This window comes from Mus pahari, chromosome 9 (assembly GCF_900095145.1).
Source record: "Mus pahari chromosome 9, PAHARI_EIJ_v1.1, whole genome shotgun sequence".
NCBI classification, from domain to species: domain Eukaryota; kingdom Metazoa; phylum Chordata; class Mammalia; order Rodentia; family Muridae; genus Mus; species Mus pahari.
Window position 1 is genome coordinate 135,676 of NC_034598.1, and position 19,636 is coordinate 155,311.

Genomic DNA, 19,636 nt, shown 5'->3' on the forward strand with positions numbered 1-19,636 from the left:
TTGAGTTGTGGTAAACAGTACAGTTTAAGTGCTTTAATGTTAGTGTACAGCAGGGGGCAGTGTTTGAAAAGTAACTAACCCAGAATTCTTGACTATATTATTTCAAAAATCCTTTACTCAGAAATGAAGGGAAGTCCTGGTATCATCAAGATAGTGAATAAGTATGAAAGAGAAAAACAATATTCATATTATAACTTGTTTCAAATTTGAACCATTAGATCTCGGCACATATTCTAATAAGCTAATTGTGTGTCTTTGTAATAAGACATTTAAAATGTGTTTTCTCAATGAAAATTAGGACTTGCTATGCAGTTTTAAAACTAACTATTGGTGAATCTTGGTGAAAGATGTTTGGCTACTCATTGAACTATTTCAACTTCTTTATAAGTTTGAAATTTAAGATAGAAAAAAATGGAATTTTAGTTTTAAAATGTACCCACTATAAAAAAATAGAAATCTTCTTAGCTAAACATAATAAATTATTGGTAACTGTAATTATTGATAACTCACCTGATTCAAGTGGATTAACTACGGGGACCAAAAAATAAGTACTCAGGTGACTGTATACAGATAAATATTTAAGGGTTAAAATCAACTATTTTATAGCAGTTATATTAGTGAAAGCAAACCATTAATACTAATTTTCCTTGTAGTATCTTTTGGCTATGACCTTTGTTTATTTCAAGAGAGCTAAATTTACTATAAATGAACATACCAGGATAAATTTCTTTATAGCTCTGTAAGTATGTTTTCTACTAAATGAATTTTATTGGTCATTTTAATATATGTGACTTGTAATTTAAAGCAGAAATGTTAAAATTTTATGGCTATTGTTAATAGGCCGTCTTGTGTGGGAAAATTATGTATTTTTCACTTCAATAGGATAGGTTTATGTTCTTTTCGTTGGCCTTAAATTACATATCAAAGATTTGTTGTTCCCACTTCAGGTTGTGATGTGTTTTTTACAATTTTTACAGTGCTTTCATATAAATCTCCCTAACATACACTCTCTCTGTGTCTTTTTCTGTCTGTGTCTGTCTGTCTGTCTGTCTGTCTCTGTCTGTCTCTGCCTCTGTCTCTGTCTCTGTCTCTCTCTCACACACACACCCACACACCACCCACACACACACACACACACACACGCACACGCACACGCACACGCACATGCACATGCACACACACATTGGGTTTTTTGTTTTGTTTCATTTTTTTGAAATGGTCTCTCATTGTAGCCTTGGCTGTCCTGGAACTCACTTTTTAGTCCAGGCTGGCCTTGAACTCACAGAGATCTACCTACCTCTGCTTCCTAACTGCTGATTAATGGTGTGTGCCACCACATCCAGCAACTTGTATATATTTTTTTCAAAAAACATAATTGTACTGGCTAGTTTTGTGTCAACTTGACACAGCTGGAGTTATCACAGAGAAAGGAGCTTCAGTTGGGGAAATGCCTCCATGAGATCCAGCTGTAAGGCATTTTCTCAATTAGTGATCAAGGGAGGAGGTCCCTTGTGGGTTGTGCCATCTCTGGGCTGGTAGTCTTGGTTCTATAAGAGAGCAGGCTGAGCAAGCCAGGGGAAGCAAGCCAGTAAAGAACATCCCTCCATGGCTTCTGCAGCAGCTCCGCTTTCTGACCTGCTCGAGTTCCAGTCCTGACTTCCTTTGGTGATAAACAGCAATGTGGAAAATGTAAGCAGAATAAACCCTTTTCTCCCCAACTGCTTCTTGGTCATGATGTTTGTGCATAGAAACCCTGACTAAGCTTGTCGTAGTGGCACACACCTTTAATCCCAGCACTTGGGAGGCAGAGGTAGGTGGATTTCTGAGTTCGAGGCCAGCCTGGTCTACAAAGTGAGTTCTAGGACAGCCAGGGGTACACAGAGAAACCCCATCTCTAAAAAAAATTAAAACCAAACCAAAACAAAACAAGAAAAAGAAACCCTAAGACAATAATATTCTGTATATGACTACACTGTAGCTGTCTTTAGATACACCAGAAGAGAGCATCAGATCTCATTACAGATGGTTGTGACCCACCGTGTGATTGCTGTGAATTGAACTCAGGACCTCTGGAAGAACAGAGAGTGCTCTTAACCACTGAGCCATCTCTCCAGCTCTAACTGTTTTCTTTTAAATTGCCAGTTAGTATGTAATAAAACCATCATCATACTTTTACAATATGAGCCTTTGTGGAAAATATTATGTATATATTCTTTGTGGGTCTATATCTAAAAGGAGTTATACATACTTGATACTTCATGTTCAGTGATGGTGTCATCAAACACTGAATATTGTTTATATTCCAGATTTTCTGTTGATATCACATTAATTAGTAATAGCTTTGCTATTTGTTAAATTGTTTCTAATAATGTTTTTCTAATTTATAGGCATAATTTAGTTAAAAAAATATAATTTCAGAGCTGGAGATAAAACTTAGAGGTGGAATTCTTGCCTAGTATGCACTAAGCTCTGGGGTCACTCCTCAGCACTGGCCCTCCTCCAAAACAGGGTTTCTTTGTAAAGACCTGGCTGTCTTAGAACCTGTTCTCTAGTTTAGGCTGGCCTTGATTTCAGAGATCTACCTGCCTCTGCCTGCTGAGTGCTGGGATTAAAGACGTGTACCACCACTGCCTGGCTTCTCATTCAGCACCATTTTTTTGTTTTGTTTTGTTTTGTTTTGAGGGGAAAGCTTAGATTTAAGAGTACATTTTGGAACTTGTGCTGTGCCAGGAAGTAGAGTGCTTCCCTTATATCCATGAAGCCTTCGGTTCAGTTACTAGCAACTCCCCACTCCCCAACCAAAAAAGAAAAAGACAAAGAATATGCTTTTTCTACCCTATACTTGGATACAACAATGCAGCTAGAATTTATGTACATAATTTTAAGTGTTAAATTAGGGAACTATATAAAATCATTGCAATATTGGGGGCTGGAGAGATTGGCTCAGCCATTTTAAGATGGTTGCTCTTCTAGAGGACCAGGGTTCAATTCCCAGCACAACCATGAAATCCAGGGAATCTGATGTCCTCTTCTGGCCTCTGTGGGCACTAGGCACACATATGGTTCACAGATATACATGTTTTATATATATTGCAAGCAATGACACTCAAATGCATAAAAATGAATAACTAAAATGATATTGGAGTATCACAATAGCTGTCAGCATTGAGAAGTTTTAACTCAACATCTATTTAATTCAGAATCAGAATTGGTAAAGAAATCAGACCAGAAGAGCTTGATCTATGATTAATTAGAGAGACATTTTCCAGAACATAGGAAAAATGAGCTGAATTTAACATTTAATGATGATTGGTAAACTGGAAGAATTTAATAGTAATAGCTAATTCTGAATGTTATGCATAAATCACCACATCTTATTTATTTAGTTTTCTTGGGTTTTCCTCCTTGGAGAACTGATTTTATAAAGTCAACCATCTCACCTCAGAACATGGAAGAAACCATCTAGCCACACATGGAAAAGAAAACCTTTCCAAACAACAGGGATTTATTGACAGAGGTTATTTTCAATCTGTGCCTCAAATTACAGTTGCAAAGGTTAGACAATGATAAATGGGGTGACAAAAAAAGTCATGATTGTAAAGGTTCAACAACAGGGGGGGTTTGTTTTTTGTTTCTTCAAGACAGGGTTTCTCTGTGTGTAGCTCTGACTGTCCTAGAACTCCTGTAGACAAGGCTGGCCTCAAACCCACAGAGGTTCACCTGCCTTTGCCTCCAGAGTGCTTAAAGTCATGCACCACCACAGCCCAGCACATTTAGGCTTCTTATGAAATACATTGCTTATTCCTGTTCTATAGACAAGGAAACACTTTGACTTTATAGACAATAAAGCACTTTGAAGGTCAGGAAAATTAATAAGGAGGCCAGGTGTTGTAGTATATACCTATAATCCCAACATTTAGGAAGCTGAGATGGGAGGATCGTGAGTTTGAGGCCAGCCTGAGCAAGAAAAAAAAAGCAGAAATGCAAATGCATGTATGATATGCAAATGCATGTATGATATTACAAAGAGCCAAACTCAGCCTTAATGCTTTTAATTTTCCATTTATGTTTCAGTATTATACCATATTCAATATCATACTATTCTGTAATTTTCTCCATCTGAGAATTAAAGACAAGCCAAAAATGGCTTTAGTGCAGATCCATGTAGAAGCATGAAATTGGATTTGTTTAAATTGTTTTGTATTTATAGCCATTAAAGTGCTATTTAGCTTTTACTGTGTAGTTATCTTTTAAAATTGCATTGCATATTGTATTTTATTATATTTTAGGTAACCTGAATTATAATTTCCATCCTGTGTCTAATCATATGTTTTCTGTAGACTAACTCAGTATCTTTTTTCATTAAGCATCTCTTATTAGCCACAGTTCTAAAGCTTACAATTTCTTTCTAAATAGTCATGTAATGTTTTCTTTCAGTATTCTTGTAACACCCTGAATTTCTTTTTCTTCTTGTTTTTTTCTTTTTAAAAATCTTTTGAGACAAGTATTTGTAGCTTAGGCTGGCCCCAAACTCCCTGTGTAGCCAAGGCTGATCTTGATCTGATCCTCTTTCCTGCCTTTCCTTCCAAATGCCAAGGTTACAGGCATGTGCCACCATGCCAGCAATACTCTGTTTCATCCTCCCGCGTCCTCTTCTACATTTATTAGTTACATGCTTTGTTGTTGTTGTTGTTGTTGTTGAATGAGTTCAAATCCAGCCAAAGCAACTTAGAAAGACCTTTACTTAAAAGAAAAAGTAAAAAGAGGAATGGAATTAAGTTGGTGGTAAAACACTTGCCTGATATGCTTGAGATCTTTAGCCTTCCTTTAAGCCTTTTCAAAAATGTTGTTAGAACCTACTTGGAATTAGATGACCTTACTTGACTTAAAAATACCTTTCAACAAAGAACTCTTAGAAAATTCAAGCTACCATCCTTCAAGTTTTCCCCATCTCCTCTGTTAACTTCCATTGAAATCCATTAAATATGCTGTTATATGTTGCACTCTGCTTTCCAAATGTGTTTATTAATTTGGAGGTATTTTGCCCAAACACTGACAGATTTTAATGTGTGTAGGTGTTTCTATCTAGGAATCTATATTCACAATAGCCCATTCCTGTAACACTCTCAGTATGCAGAAGGCTGAGGTAGAATGACCCAAGGCCAGCTTGGACTACATAGGGGATTCCAGGCTAGCTTGAGCTTTATAGAAAGATCCTGTCTTAACCCACCCCACACACCCACCACATGCACAGGCACACGCTTTAATCCCAGCACTCAGGAGACAGCAGCAGTCTTTGTGAGTTTGAGCCAGCCTGGTCCACACAGCAGGTTCCAGGTATCCAAGACATCATAGTGAGACCCTGTCTAACAAACAAACAAAAAGAACAAGAAAGAAAGAAACCTTTATACAATGTCTGCACCCTGGGCATCAAGGATATGAAGGAAAGGTATTACTGGGTGGGCTTAAGGAGTGAAGGTAGAGCCCTTGCCCTCTGACCCTGAATGCGCACATTCATTCTGAACAAGAGAGTAGACATAGGATTCTGCATTGCCAACCTCCATTGTCGTCTCTCCCACCTGCTGCCATTCTTCTGACCATGCTCAGAGGGTTAGTGTGTCCTGTTTCTCATATGGTGTGCCTCACTGCCATGTGACAGGGTCCCCTGCAGCCCTGCCTACCTGCAAGAACTGCCACACCCTGTTGGGAACAAAATAAAAGGGGGGAAAAGGGGGATAGGAAAAATATGCCCATGCCCCACCAGAGTTTCCCTATTCTCTGGTCAGTCAGGCGTGGGAGGGCTGCTACCTACCCTAACCCCTCATCCCTGGGTGGGCATTCCTCTATCCAACTCTTCAGGGGGTGGCCAAGAGGCAGCCGTGCCTGGGGACACCCCACCCGAGCTACTTTGCTAAAGCCACCAGAGTTGTGGGAGAGGGGGAATAGGGGAAGAAGTTCCCAACACTGACCAGAGTACAGAGCAAGCCTGGATGGAGCAGAGCAGAGACTCTATGGTTTAAGAGCTTTATTGTAGAAATGCAGGGGGAAAGAGAAAAGGTAGGAAGAGAGAGAGAGAGAGAGAGAGAGAGAGAGAGAGAGAGAGAGAGAGAGAGGGCTAGAGAACCAGAGAAAGAAGGAGGAGAGGAAAGAAGAAGACAGAAAGGGAAGAGGAGAGAGAAGTGAGAAGTAAGAGGACAAAGGAGTAAGAGGTAAGAGAGTGAGGTGGGGGTTGAACAACCCTTTTTATGGTCTTCACTGTTGCTAGGTAACTGGGGAGGAGTTTAGCCTGAAGGTCAGAAGCTTGGGCCATTGCTTACATGACTACTGACCATGCTTCTCTTGGGGGGGCTGTGGAAGTGGTACCTTAGGCAAGGGCCTGAGTTCCAGGAGCATGAGAGAATGCCTACCATGTCATGTAGGTGAATTATGACCATCAAGGTTCAGATGTCAGCTCAACTGGATACCGGCCTGCAATTCCCCACAACACCCACCAGTATAGTTGTGAGCTTTTGCCCTTCTTCTTCTTCTTCTTCTTCTTCTTCTTCTTCTTCTTCTTCTTCTTCTTCTTCTTCTTCTTCTTCTTCTTCTTCTTCTTCTTCTTCTTCTTCTTCTTCTTCTTCTTCTTCTTCTTCTTCTTCTTCTTCTTCTTTTCTTCTTCTTCTTCTTCAAGATTTATTTATTATTATATCTAAGTACACTGTAGCTGTCTTCAGATACACCAGAAGAGGGTGTCAGATCTCATTACAGATGGTTGTGAGCCACCATGTGGTTGCTGGGATTTGAACTCAGGACCTTCAGAAGAGCAGTCAGTGCTCTTAACCACTGAGCCATCTCTCCAGCCCCAGCTTTTGCCCTTCTGCTGCATGTGTATTTTCTGTCCTCCAAGAGCTCGATTTAGGACATTTGTATTACTGTTTGACAGGTGTACCTCCCCAGTCAAATTCCGCACCTGGCACCATCTGTTTATATCACCAGACAATGTGCTCCAAAAAGTGCTTGGCACACCAGAAGCAAGAAACACTCATTGCTCGGCCTCCCTCTACGCCTAACTGGGTCACTGATAAAATCCCGAGAGACGAACATACTCTGCCAACATACTCTTCCCATGGAACAGGGAAGAGCCAGGGGCTTCGCACTTATGCTACACCTCTCATGTCTCTTCAAAGTGTGAGACTAGAGTCAAGCTCGACAGAGTCTTCTTTCCTGCTGATTCCATCAAGTCTTTTCCCTTGGCTGTAGTTTCTTTGGTAGGGATGGTAGGAATCTCCTTCATCCATTCATGCATATCACTAACTAGGTGACTAGGCATTTGGCTACCTTAAGAGAGTCATAGTTACTCCTGTCATTTACCTGTCCTTCAATGCATTTCTTCACTTTGACATTCAGAGCACTGGGAAGAAGTCACATCTCAGCAACACCTCCCATAGGCCTTCAGAATGCTTTGTTTTAATTAAGGAGACAGATTTCCCTGGTCCGCACCAGTTCTAACTCGACTCCTAGGCATCAGCTAAGGGAAGTGGCCACTTGGAAACCACAGCCCAGGGGGTAAGCACTGTGGGGTAAGACTGAACTAAGCAGTTGGAAGAGGCATGCCAGAGCTCACTGGGCATCCCGAGTGTGGATGCGATGTGTGCTGCTGCTGGAGCCATCCGCGGGAAAGGTCCAGGTCACCTCCAGTATCACCACCAGCACCATCCTCGGATGTTGGGAACCCTCAAACTAGAAACCCATTTGTTCCCTCCACACTGACCTGCAAGGGGTAGACCTGCCATCTTGGGCTCATGTTCCTCCACAAAAGAGATGATGCAGTGTATGGAAGTGCCAAATGGATAGTGGGGGATATAGGCCTGGGCATAAAGGTGGGGGTTCTCTGGGGACATGGGAGTTACAGTGGTACATTGTCCAGCCACAGTGTGCACCCAGCCCTGCTTTGTGCCCAACCTCTACCATCAAAGACAGAGATAATTGTTATTTTCTTAATGGTTTCACGCCCTCTTGAACTCTCTCTTCAAAGTTCTTTTCAACTTTCCCTTAAGGTACTTATTGACTGCTGGTCCTGGGCTGGTATTTAACCTTTACCTCCAACTTTGGACTGCATTTCCAAGTACTCCAACTCTGAAAAGACTTGGGCCCAGCCCACCACTACAAACTGCACACTGTCCACAGGTTGGGCCTTGATCAGAAGTGTGGAGCAGTGAACCTTGAAAGGTAGCCTTGTCCTCAGTTGAGCTAAAGGCTTTGGAGCCCCTGAGACCCTGAAAGGACAGTAGGAGCTTCACCTGACCTGGGCATTGGTCCCTGTTATCAGCCCCCTCATGGATTTGTGGTCATCAGTCACATAATCACTATGCCCCAAGACCTTCCACATGAAGATGAGGCATCCCTAATATCTCAGAACAAGACAACAGGAAAAGTGGTGTGACCTGTGGTCATGTAGGAGCAAGACAGAGATCTCCATGCTAATGTGGTACCTAGAAGTCTGGAGAGCATAACCAATAGGCTTCCCTTCCCAGACATTCCTCCCTGCAAAAGATATTTAATCTCAGGCCCAACCTGAGACAAGGTGTGTGGTTTTACACATCCATTTTCCTCCATGGAAATAGATGATGGGGAACCACAGACTTTTTTCATCAGGATCCACTGTGGGAAGCCATGGAGAGCCATGGAGAAGGCCTTTACCTACAGAGATGCTGTCTAATCTCCCATAGAAGGCCTCTCTGCACTCCCAGCCATGATGGATATCAAGCCAAGGACTCTCCCCATGAGATGAACCAGAGCTTCCCTTTTCCCTCCTGCTCTGGGCTAGACCTATTCTGAGGGACCCCAATCAATTTTCTGCTCTTTTGTGGCTCCCGGTAGCACCTGGGTGTCCAAGGATCTGAGAACCCCTTGGCCCCAGCTTCATCCAAGGCCCAGTGACCCCCTGAAACCAGCTCTGGCCATCTCATGTCTCAGAGTGTGCTTCCCCACACCCAGAGCATTGTCCCAAAACTTCCCTATGGCCCAATACTTGCCTAGTGGGATAAGCACTGTCAGACTCCTTGAGTCTTGCCTCCCCTAGCAGCCATGCCCTGTGGCAGAGCAGATAACCACCTACTTTGGGTTGCATTTCCAAGCAACTCTGGGAAGATTTGAGCCCAGCCCTTGCACTCTCCATGGGTTGGGCCTCCTTATGAAGGACTTGGCCTCACAATGAGCACTTCCTGGGAGTGTGTCTTCCTTACAGGACATTTCTCATTCCCAAGTTCCCAGATCAAGCCAATAAGAAGTACCTGCTGTGAGACCCCCGACCCGCACCAAAACTGTATATTAGAATCCTATCCAGAAGGATTAAAAGTGTGTGAGAACTACTCTGTCATCTGAGAGTTTCTGTCATAAGAGCTGTGAGGTCTGCTCTCCCTAAATGCCACCTGAAACTCAGCTGGACTCCTCACTGGCTAATTGGCCACTCATCAACCCAGCCCAACCTGATTCAGTGCAGGGTGAAGTGGAGTAACTGAGGCAGCACAGCAGAGGCAAAGGTGGAGCCAACTGCAGCAGTGGAAGTGGTGGAAATGATGTCCCTTCCCTGTTGGCAATCACTGGCCTAAGCATGAACTCTTCTACTTGGTCAGGCCAGAGATTTTCCTGGGAGGCCTTCAGTACAAAAGTCCACAAAGGGAGAAGCTGGGAATTCTCCTCTTGGGGACTGAGCGTCAGTAAGGCATCTTTTTTTGTTTGTTTGTTTTTCTCCCTGAGACAGGGTTTCTCCGTATAACCCTGGCTATCCCGGAACTCACTTTGTAGACCAGGCTGACCTTGAACTCAGAAATCTGCCTGCTTCTGCCTCCCAAGTGCTGGGAGGCGTGTGCCACCACTGCCCAGCAAGGCATCTTTTTAAAATGATCACTACTATGTCAACGGATCTCTGTCTCTGTCTTCATCTCCCTCTCCCCACCCGCTTCTCATGCTTTCCTTCTTCCAACCACACCTGACATGCCAAATACTTCATGAAGAGATGAGAGCCAATATGAAGGCACTTCATGTTGGAACCCGGCCAGCAAAGTGGTTCTCAATCTTCCTAACTTTGTGACCCTTGGATACAGTTCCTCATGTTGCAGTGACCCTGAACCATAAATATGTTTTGTTGCTACTTCATAAGTATAAATTTGCTACTGTTATGCATCATAATGTAAAATCTGTGTTTCCAATGATATTAGAGAATCCCTGTGAAGGCATCATTGGACCCACAGAAGGGTCATGAGCCCTGCCTTTGGGGTGTCTCCAGGGTCAAACTGGTCACCTATCTTTATATTTCCACGGCAAATCTTAAGCTACCATAACTAAGAGATTTCTTAAAAATACCATTCACATGACTAACAGATCCCAGACACCTTCATCAGCCTCATCAATGATGGTTCTGACTTCCTACAACCTGAACTATTCCCCTTTTCTTGATTTCTTTTCTTCCACTTAAATATTTTCTGAGTGTTTGAAGTCTAAGAAAACAAGACATTGTCATATATTTCTTTTTAAAAAAAAAAGATTTATTCATTGTTATATGTAAGTACACTGTAGCTGTATTCAGACACACCAGATATCATTTCAGATAGTTGTGAGTCACCATGTGGTTGCTGGGATTTGAACTCAGGACCTTCAGAAGAGCAGTCAGTGTTCTTGACCATGGAGCCATCTCAGCAGCCCCTGTCTTACATGTTTCAAAGAAATCAATCAAAAGACAAAAACAAAGCCACACTGTATGTCGACAGAGACTATAGAGCTGCATGAAATGATTCTAAGATACTTTTTTCTCTCTTGTTTCATATTAAATGTTTCAGACTTCTGTGCATATTTGCATTTATTGTAGGTTTAACATACTTTACAAATAACATACTTTATCTTCTTAAATCATTTGCTTTTCCCAAGTAAGGGCACTCCTTTTCTAATGGATTGATAGAGTACTGTGCATTAAGTGTTCTGGGTGTCTTAATTCCCGGTAACATCTTTCCTTACCATTTTCTGAAACTTGCCTGCATATCACAGTAGTCTCTGAAGTCCCAAAAGAACTCATATAGAAGAGAATATATGACTATAAAAGACTTAGTAATATCTTTTAAATCACTGCACACACAATGAAAAGATTAATTAAGAGAAATCTCTTTAATGACAGCATGCATTCAGCTCTGGCTAATGCTCAAAGAAGAGCCAGCTGAAAATAGATTTTATTTTCCACCTATGCTGTCACCCTTAAGACTCTTTTAGGTTCAGGCGCCAGGTAAATTTCAAACAATTTAAATATGGACTGGAGACTGCATGTCTAAACAATTAGACAGGCACTTACACAGTAAATATATTCCCAGAATTAATCCTTATGTACACCAGTGCCCTGAAACAACAGCAATGACAGATTCCTAAAATACAAAATCTCAGAGAATAAAAAAGACAGGGAAAGTAGAAGTTAGAAAGTACAAAGGCTGGGATGGGGAGGCCTCACACAAGCTATGTCTTATACTAAGTAAGCCTCTTAAGAATAGCATCTTGACAGAGTGAGTTCCAGGACAGCCAGGACTATACAGAGAAACCCTGTCTCAAAATACCAAAAAAAAAAAAAAAAAAAAAAAAAATGGCTTCTGGGAAAGATCCCTTTTCTGGCTCCAGTAATCCGGTGCCTTTCCTGCCCAAGGAGGGGTGTCTGCCCGAGAGCAGTCTCAGGGCCTGAACCGATAAGAGGGCCATCTTTGCTCCAGTGCACTGCTTGGGAGAGGGCGGCCTGCAGAAGCAACACAGCTGCTGGGACAGACTCCATTTCTGGCTCCAGTCATCCAGCACCTTTCCTGCCCAAGGAGGGGTGTCTGCCCGGGAGGAGTCTCAAGGCCTGAGCTGGCAGGAGAGCCATCTTTGCTCCAGTTCGCTTAGGCTCCAGTCTGCACTGGCGAGAGTGTGGACCACAGAAGCTACACAGCTTCAGGACAGACAGAAGCAACCTAACTTCTGGGACAGACCCTGTTTTGGGCTCCAGAAATTTGGGCACCTTCCTCGCCAGAGGAAAGGTGGCCACCTGTGAGGGCTCTGTCTGCCAGAGAAGGTTAGAGAGTCATATTGTGTCCAGNGTCCCTCAGTGGCTAGACTGTGCAGGTGAGTGAATAAACTGCAGAGGCAACACATCTTCTGGGACAGGCCCTGTTTGGGGCCTACATCTTCAACAAGGAGGCAGATCTGAATGCCAGGCCTCTGTGCACATTCCCTGATAGAGGAGAGCTTCCCTGAAGAGAGTAATCTGACCACTGAGACTCAGGAGAGAGCTGGACTCCCAGGACTGCTGTCAGAGGCTAACAGAATCACAAGAGGAACAAACTCCAACCAGAGACAACTATAACAACAATTTATGTAATCTAAACAAATTACATAAATTAGCATAACAGCCATACATCTGTGCTGCTGCAATCTAATTCAAGATAGCACTATTTCAAAACAAATGCCAATTATACATAAATGAAAAGTAAAATATATACTAACATTAGTAATAATATTACTAATATATACTATATACTAACATTAGTAATAAAATTCTCTCTCTTAAATGACACCTAAAATCTTCTCTAGAAATTGTTCTCTACCATCTTAATGAGGTGTGAGCAAACCTCAACCAAAGAAATGTTTTATCAAATGTAACTGACTGCCAGGGACTGATTATCAGACAAGATATCAGCATAGTAACTCAGTGAATGTCTGCACAGATACTGATATTGGACAGGATGGGTGTTGAATCTTTATAATTCCAGGCATTTTGAGGTTTAGACTAATGACATGTTCTCCAGCTGGCAGGAATCACAGGAAGTTTGAGGAGATTTTGTAAACATTTCTAGCACACAATACTATATGAACAACAGAGAAAGCTCAACTCCTGACTGAATGTTTCATGTGGAACTGCCTTTCCCTATACTAGACAATGGGAGACATAATGTCCCATGATGAAACACAACGCCTGAATGAGATGGAACTTTTATAACCGTTTCAACTTCTGTCTTACTATGCAAGTTCTGATGAAATCCATTGTGTTCATAATATGGTTGTTGACACATGGCCTGGTCCAAACTGTGCAGGGGAAGCTTGTCCTTGGGAAGAATTATGTCATGGATATGCATGAAGCACCTGAGGATGGAAAACATGATCTCCAAAACATGTTTTCAGAAATATGTTGATCAAAAGTTTTCAGACCTCTTATGTAGAGCCCAAGGCCAGAATTTTCCCTATGTATCCTGGGAGCATGACATAGGAAGAATGGAAAGGAACTATGAATATAAGTGGACCACCAGACAGCAGTAGCCTTGAAACAGACACATAAGTATAAATGTGTGTGTGTGTGTGTGTGTGTGTGTGTGATGTTTGTCTGCATAAGAAACGGATTTCACAACTGCTCCATCTTAGATCCTAGCAGACATGAAGCAGCTGTGTGCTCTCACTATTTTCTTTTTGCTCCTGAATTTTACTCTCATCTTGTGTAGTTTGACAGAACCCATTTGCTTTTGGAGGATAAAGAGCAGTGAAGATTATGATGGAGATTTGCAAGGTGATTGTTGTTTTTACCTGCTGACAATGGATGNACCTATTCCAGAAAATTATTATAATGTATATTATGATTTTAGGTAAGTCATTAACTTTATTTTCTGCATCAATCTCATTAATTAGAAATATTTGGCTGTGGGCACAAAATAAGGGTCCTGTCCTGTTCCTTCCCCCTGTAACTTTAGGAAGCACTGAAAATTAACTATTACATCAATCACTATTTGAATACTTTCAAATGTGTCATTGTTTAGTTTACCTTTAATACATGGGCTCCAGTTCACAATGCTGGACAACGAGATAGTTTGGATTCTCTCAGTTGAGTCTTTCTTGATATCATATGTTGAAAGATGTCTCTTCATCTGCCTTGAATTCACAATTACCACTTTTGTCAAGAGCTCAATATAAATATTCAAAATGAATAGGCTCACTGCCTATATTCAATTGTGTGCCAATGATTCCTGTATGAGCCTGCATCTAATTGCTTATATAACTTTGGTCTCCAACAGTTGTGCATACATTAATACATTGAAATATTTATGTACATGTTGGTCTACTATACCTGATTACATGTATAACATTATATATATATATATATATATATATATATATATATATATATATATATATACATATGTGTGTGTGTGTGTGTGTATTTGTGAATATACATATATTTTGCTTTATAAAATAGTTAGGGTTAGGGTTAGGGTCTTTAAATGAGTCCAGTCCTACAATTCTGGATTTGATACTGAATTTGGAAAGAAACTGCCAGGATTTATTGTTACCAGAATAATGTTTTGGTCCAATTACACAAATGCCCGGGCACACATTAGGCTCATTAACAGTATCAGAGAGATGGTCAATGTTTCTATTAACTACTGAATAAATGTAACATTAGAGAAAATCTAGGAGAATAAATGTACTTCTTGTGTATAAGAAGCTGTTCTCAATGTGGCTACACANGTCTGAGATCCCANGTGTGAGATGTTATCATTTGTGGCTGCAGATCATGAGGAAAGGAGTGTTGAAATCACTCACTATTTAGCTGATCAATGTGCCTGGTATTTCTTTCTTTCATGAACCAAGGTTTCCTGTTTTCTTCTGTCTCTGCCTTTCATCCCATCTCTTATTCAATTTTCATGATTAAACAAATACATTTTTCAGTTGGTAGCCACAGTACACCACACACATTGATAGTGATGGTTGCTTCACTTTATTTTTCTTCGGTGTTAAGTGAGTAGGAATTTCATTTCTGATGTATTCTGCATTTCACATACCTCATTGGAAAAATAGTGGAAATTCTCATTGACGACAATTTTAGAAGCCATAGTAAGTTTTAACATTACAAATATATGAACTGTGTCAATACATGTTTCTGGATTAGAAGGGAAACTTAGCACAAAATTCTCAATTGAAAGACGCAAATTTCACTAAAAGAGCATGTTTGGTGTTTTTCTCCTGATGAGAGGTAATAGCTAACAGTAACAGATGAACTGCCCCTGTGCTGGGACCGATGAAAACATTTATATAGTGAGAAGATCTTTGAGCTCAGACAACAGTCTTAAGATCCCGCAGAATTCTGAAGACTGNGGTGTTAAAAGAAATCTGATAACTGTTTTACATAATTGACATAGTGACAACAGAATAAAAGGTAACATTAAATTGATGTGTAAAATAGTGCAAAGGATACCATTCTGGTTATATGATATATTGTGTTATTTTGTATAATTTAAAATGGATAAATAAAATTAAGTGAAATATATCAAAAATAATTATTCTGTTTGATGATATTAAGAGTTGAAAACATTAAAAGCATGTTCTATGAACATCATGGCAATGTTATTCATAATTTTCCCAGTGTGAGTGAAATTAGCATTTTATTAATGTTTAACTTCAAAGAGTTTTTGCTATTTGCCAAAATGTAAAATATTCTTTCTGATAAAATAATTTCTAGAAACAGTGATAATCTATTTTACCTAATCTGATTGTTAGACAATGTACACAGATATATAATGTGCTCTGAATACTCTCACACTATATCAGGTTTTATCACATAAGGGCTTTGAATATATTTCTTTGTGTGCGTGCGTGCGTGTGTGTGTGTGTGTGTGTGTGTGTGTGTGTGTGTGTGTGTGTGTGTGTTTGAGACAAGGTTTCTCTGTTATCCCTGCTTGTCCTGGAACTCACTTTGTAGACCAAGCTGCCCGCAAACTCAGAAATCTGCCTGTCTCTGCCTCCCAAGTGCTGGGATTAAAGGCATGCATCACCACTGCCCAGCTGAATATATTTCTTAATAATTGACTTCAAAAAATTGTGTGCTCTTTTACTATATATAATTCCCAAAGGATATTTTGTATGGCTTGACACAATTTAGAATTCAATATTAGACCTAGTATTCTCAGTTGTGGAGTATTATTAACTACACATTAATGATATTTTGTGTATAAAATGATATGAACATAAAACTTGAACAAAATTTAGATGTATTATTTGATTCTCAAAATACTATTACAAAGATATTTGATGTATAAAATGCATTAAAATAATAAATGTAATCAAGTCATGGTTTTTGTGTTTCTGTGGAATTACAACTCCAAGTTTATTTTATAGCAGTCTTACTCAATAGGACTGTAATCTGTTCAAGGATGGTATTCGGAGATAAAATGATATTTATTGATTTTTGTTAATACAGAATATATCATATCATAGTGCCCAGTATCTATGAATTCTTAAAGTGTATTAAGCTCTAAAGATCTCTAATTTATGAGATTTATTTCAAGACATTTAGACAGAAATTTAGCATGTCTCATAATACAAACTTTACTGCAATTGAAATTTTATGTTTCAACCATCTCCCTTAATCATCACTATGGATTGTTTTAGAACACAAGCAAGAAAATATGAGTTTTATCTGGTAATGTTTTTTGCTACTGATGCAATCAACAAGAATCCTTATCTTTTATCCAACGTTTCTTTGATATTTGACATCATAAATGGTTACTGTCAAAATCCATTGGGAAAACTGGGTTTAGAATATACACAGATAAACGGAAGTATGACCTTGGTTAATTATGACTGTGAAGCAGATGATTCATGTTACATAGTCCTTACAGGACCATCATGGAAGCCTTCCTTCAAAATGGCAATTGATACTTGGATGCCAAAGGTAAGAATATATGATACTGCATGAGTTAACAAAATTAAAAACCACTTACTGGTGCCTAAAAGAAAACTTGGACAGTGTGCATTTCTGAGTGTGCTGCTACACACACACACACACGTATGTGTATGTGTATGTGTATAAGAATGTGAATGTGAATGTGTATGTATATGTGTATATGATCTATTTATCCATGTATCTATGTATCTAGTAAGGGGTTAAATAACCAGATCATAGATGTACTGGGCAAACAGGCAAAACTGTGTTCTAGGAAATTCCTTTTCAGGAATAGTCTACGCTCGAATAGGAATAATACATGATATTTATAATAAAATTGTACAATCCTTAACAGGAGTTCTGAAAGGTGAGTAGCATTATTTGTATATAATTCCAAATAGCATAATAATCACACTACTCATGTGGATGTTTCATTATTTCTTTGATATCCTTTAGGTTTTCTTTGGTCCATTTAATCCTAACCTAAGTGACCATGATCGGTTTCCCTATGTCTATCTAGTAGCCACCAAGGACACACACTTGTCCCATGGCATAGTCTCATTGATGATTCATTTCAGATGGACTTGGATAGGACTGGTTATCTCAGATGATGACCAGGGTATTCAGTTTCTCTCAGATTTAAGAGAAGAAAGCCTAAGACATGAGGTTTGCTTAGCTTTTGTGAATGTGATCCCAGAGACAATGCAGATCTACATGACTAAGGCTATGATATATGATAAACAAATTATGTCATCTTCAGCAAAGGTTGTTATCATTTATGGTGAAATGAACTCTACTCTAGAAGTCAGCTTTAGAAGATGGGAAGATTTGGGTGTTCAGAGAATCTGGATCACAACCTCACAATGGGATGTCACCTTACATAAAAAAGAATTCACCCTTGATTTCTTCCATGGTACTATCACTTTTGAACATCACAAAGCTGAGTTTGATGAATTTAGGAATTTTATGCAAACAATGAACACTTCCAAGTACCCAGTCAACATTTCTCATACTATACTGGGGTGGAATTATTTTAATTGTTCAATGTCCAAGAACATCAGTAAAATGGATAATTTTACATTCGACAACACATTGGAATGGAAAACACTGCACAANTATGACATGGCCCTGAGTGATGAAGGTTACAATTTGTATAATGCTGTTTATGCTGCAGCCCACACCTACCATGAACATATTCTTCAACAAGTAGAGTTTCAGGAAAGTGCAGATCCCAAACGACATTTCACTGAATGTCAGCAGGTAAAATTTTTTACATTTCACTATGCTAAGATATATCAATGTGTTCATTAAATGGACCCAGAGCAACGATTGTACTTTTGCTAGAGATTATTCTATCACTGTAAAGACTTCTACACTGCAAAACACTCTAATGAAACTTTTACATGGATGAATATCATGCACAAATATAACATTTAATAGGAGATGATGTGATTTTAATAGGATCTGTAAGTTTTGTGGAAAGGTGTCTCAACATTTCACCAAATGAGTTCATAATGCAATAGATGAGCCTAGAGTTTTATCATAAAAGCCTGAAGTGAATTGAGTAGAATATATTTTTAGAGTAGTGTCTCAAAAAGCGATATAAGCTGGGCTGTGATGGCGCATGCCTTTAATCCCAGCACTTGGGAGGCAGAGGCAGGCAGATTTGTGAGTTCCAGGACAGCCAGGGCTACACAGAGAAACACTGTCTTGAAAAACCAAAAAAAAAAAAAAAAGTGATACAAGTGCTGTGGTTAATATCCATTTAAATTAACAATTTACAAAATATAAATGATTAAGACTGCACATTTTATTAAGTTTATTTTTATTTTATATGTGTATACTCTATGTATTTCGAAAATCCACAAATATTATTTTTTTATTTTCACAATTTCCAGACACTCAGGCTGCACCTTAATTTTCACATACTTGGCTTCATTTTTTAAAAAGTATTTTTGACAAACACAAACACACAGACACACAGAAACATACACACAGACACAGATGCAGACACACACACACACACACACACACTGACATACCGTGTTACTTGTTTTCTGGTAATCATTTTTTCTAGCATATTTCATCATCCAAAATTTATATGAAGTATATAAATTTTCAATTATCAGTGAGGTATACTGTATTTTTTTACAGTGCTTTACTTCAATACAGCTATCCTTTATGAAAGTCATTAAGAAATGAGGGGAAATTCTCAATTTTGCATTACCTTTATTGATATGCACATATATGCATGAGTCTCTTTTAGCTGTCTTCCTTGATGAAAACTAGGGTATTTACAAACCCTGCTGGAGAACTGGTGAACATGAACCAAAGGGAAAATCAGTGTGCAGAGTATGACATTTCCCTCATTTGGAATTTTCCACAAGACCTTGGATTAAAAGTGAAAATAGGAAGGTATTTTCCTTGTTTCCCACAGAACCAACAACTTCATATATCTGAAGATTTAGAATGGGCTACAGGAGGAACTTCCGTGGGTATTTTTATTTTTTCCAGATATCTAAATTTTAAAGTAAGGGTCACTGAAGTAATAGTTTTGTCTATAAGAAAAACAGCTACTCTTGCAATAGACCATCCTCTCTTACAACCATCAAAATTTGATAACTCTCCACTTCATGTAAATCTGATCAAAGATGGATCATAGGTCTCTTGATTCCAAGTTCAATAGCTCTCACATGCTTATTCAATCATAATACAGGAATATATTTATTAAATTTATAGTATAGTGTACATGTACATATTAATAAAAAAATTTTAATTATATATAAACCATGGCATTTGCTGATCCTGTGTGAACATATTTATAGCCTAATTAAGTATAGCATATATTCACTAAGCTAAATATTTTTCCAGGTTCAAGGTTTTTTTAAATTTATGTATTTTATATTTTTAAAAAATTATTTACATTTCAAATGTCAT

The 19,636-nt window shown here is 39.2% G+C and overlaps 1 protein-coding gene across 1 annotated transcript in view; it reads left to right on the forward strand.

Annotated features, from left to right (window-relative positions):
- The first annotated feature begins 13,419 nt into the window (after positions 1 to 13,419).
- Positions 13,420 to 19,636, forward strand: part of LOC110326691 (vomeronasal type-2 receptor 116-like) — a 15,521-nt gene continuing 9,304 nt past the window's right edge. The window contains exons 1-4 of the mRNA XM_021205276.1: positions 13,420 to 13,625; positions 16,426 to 16,708; positions 17,156 to 17,959; positions 18,966 to 19,194. Coding sequence (XP_021060935.1) covers positions 13,420 to 13,625; positions 16,426 to 16,708; positions 17,156 to 17,959; positions 18,966 to 19,194 — 1,522 coding nt within the window. The remainder of the gene's footprint in view (positions 13,626 to 16,425; positions 16,709 to 17,155; positions 17,960 to 18,965; positions 19,195 to 19,636) is intronic.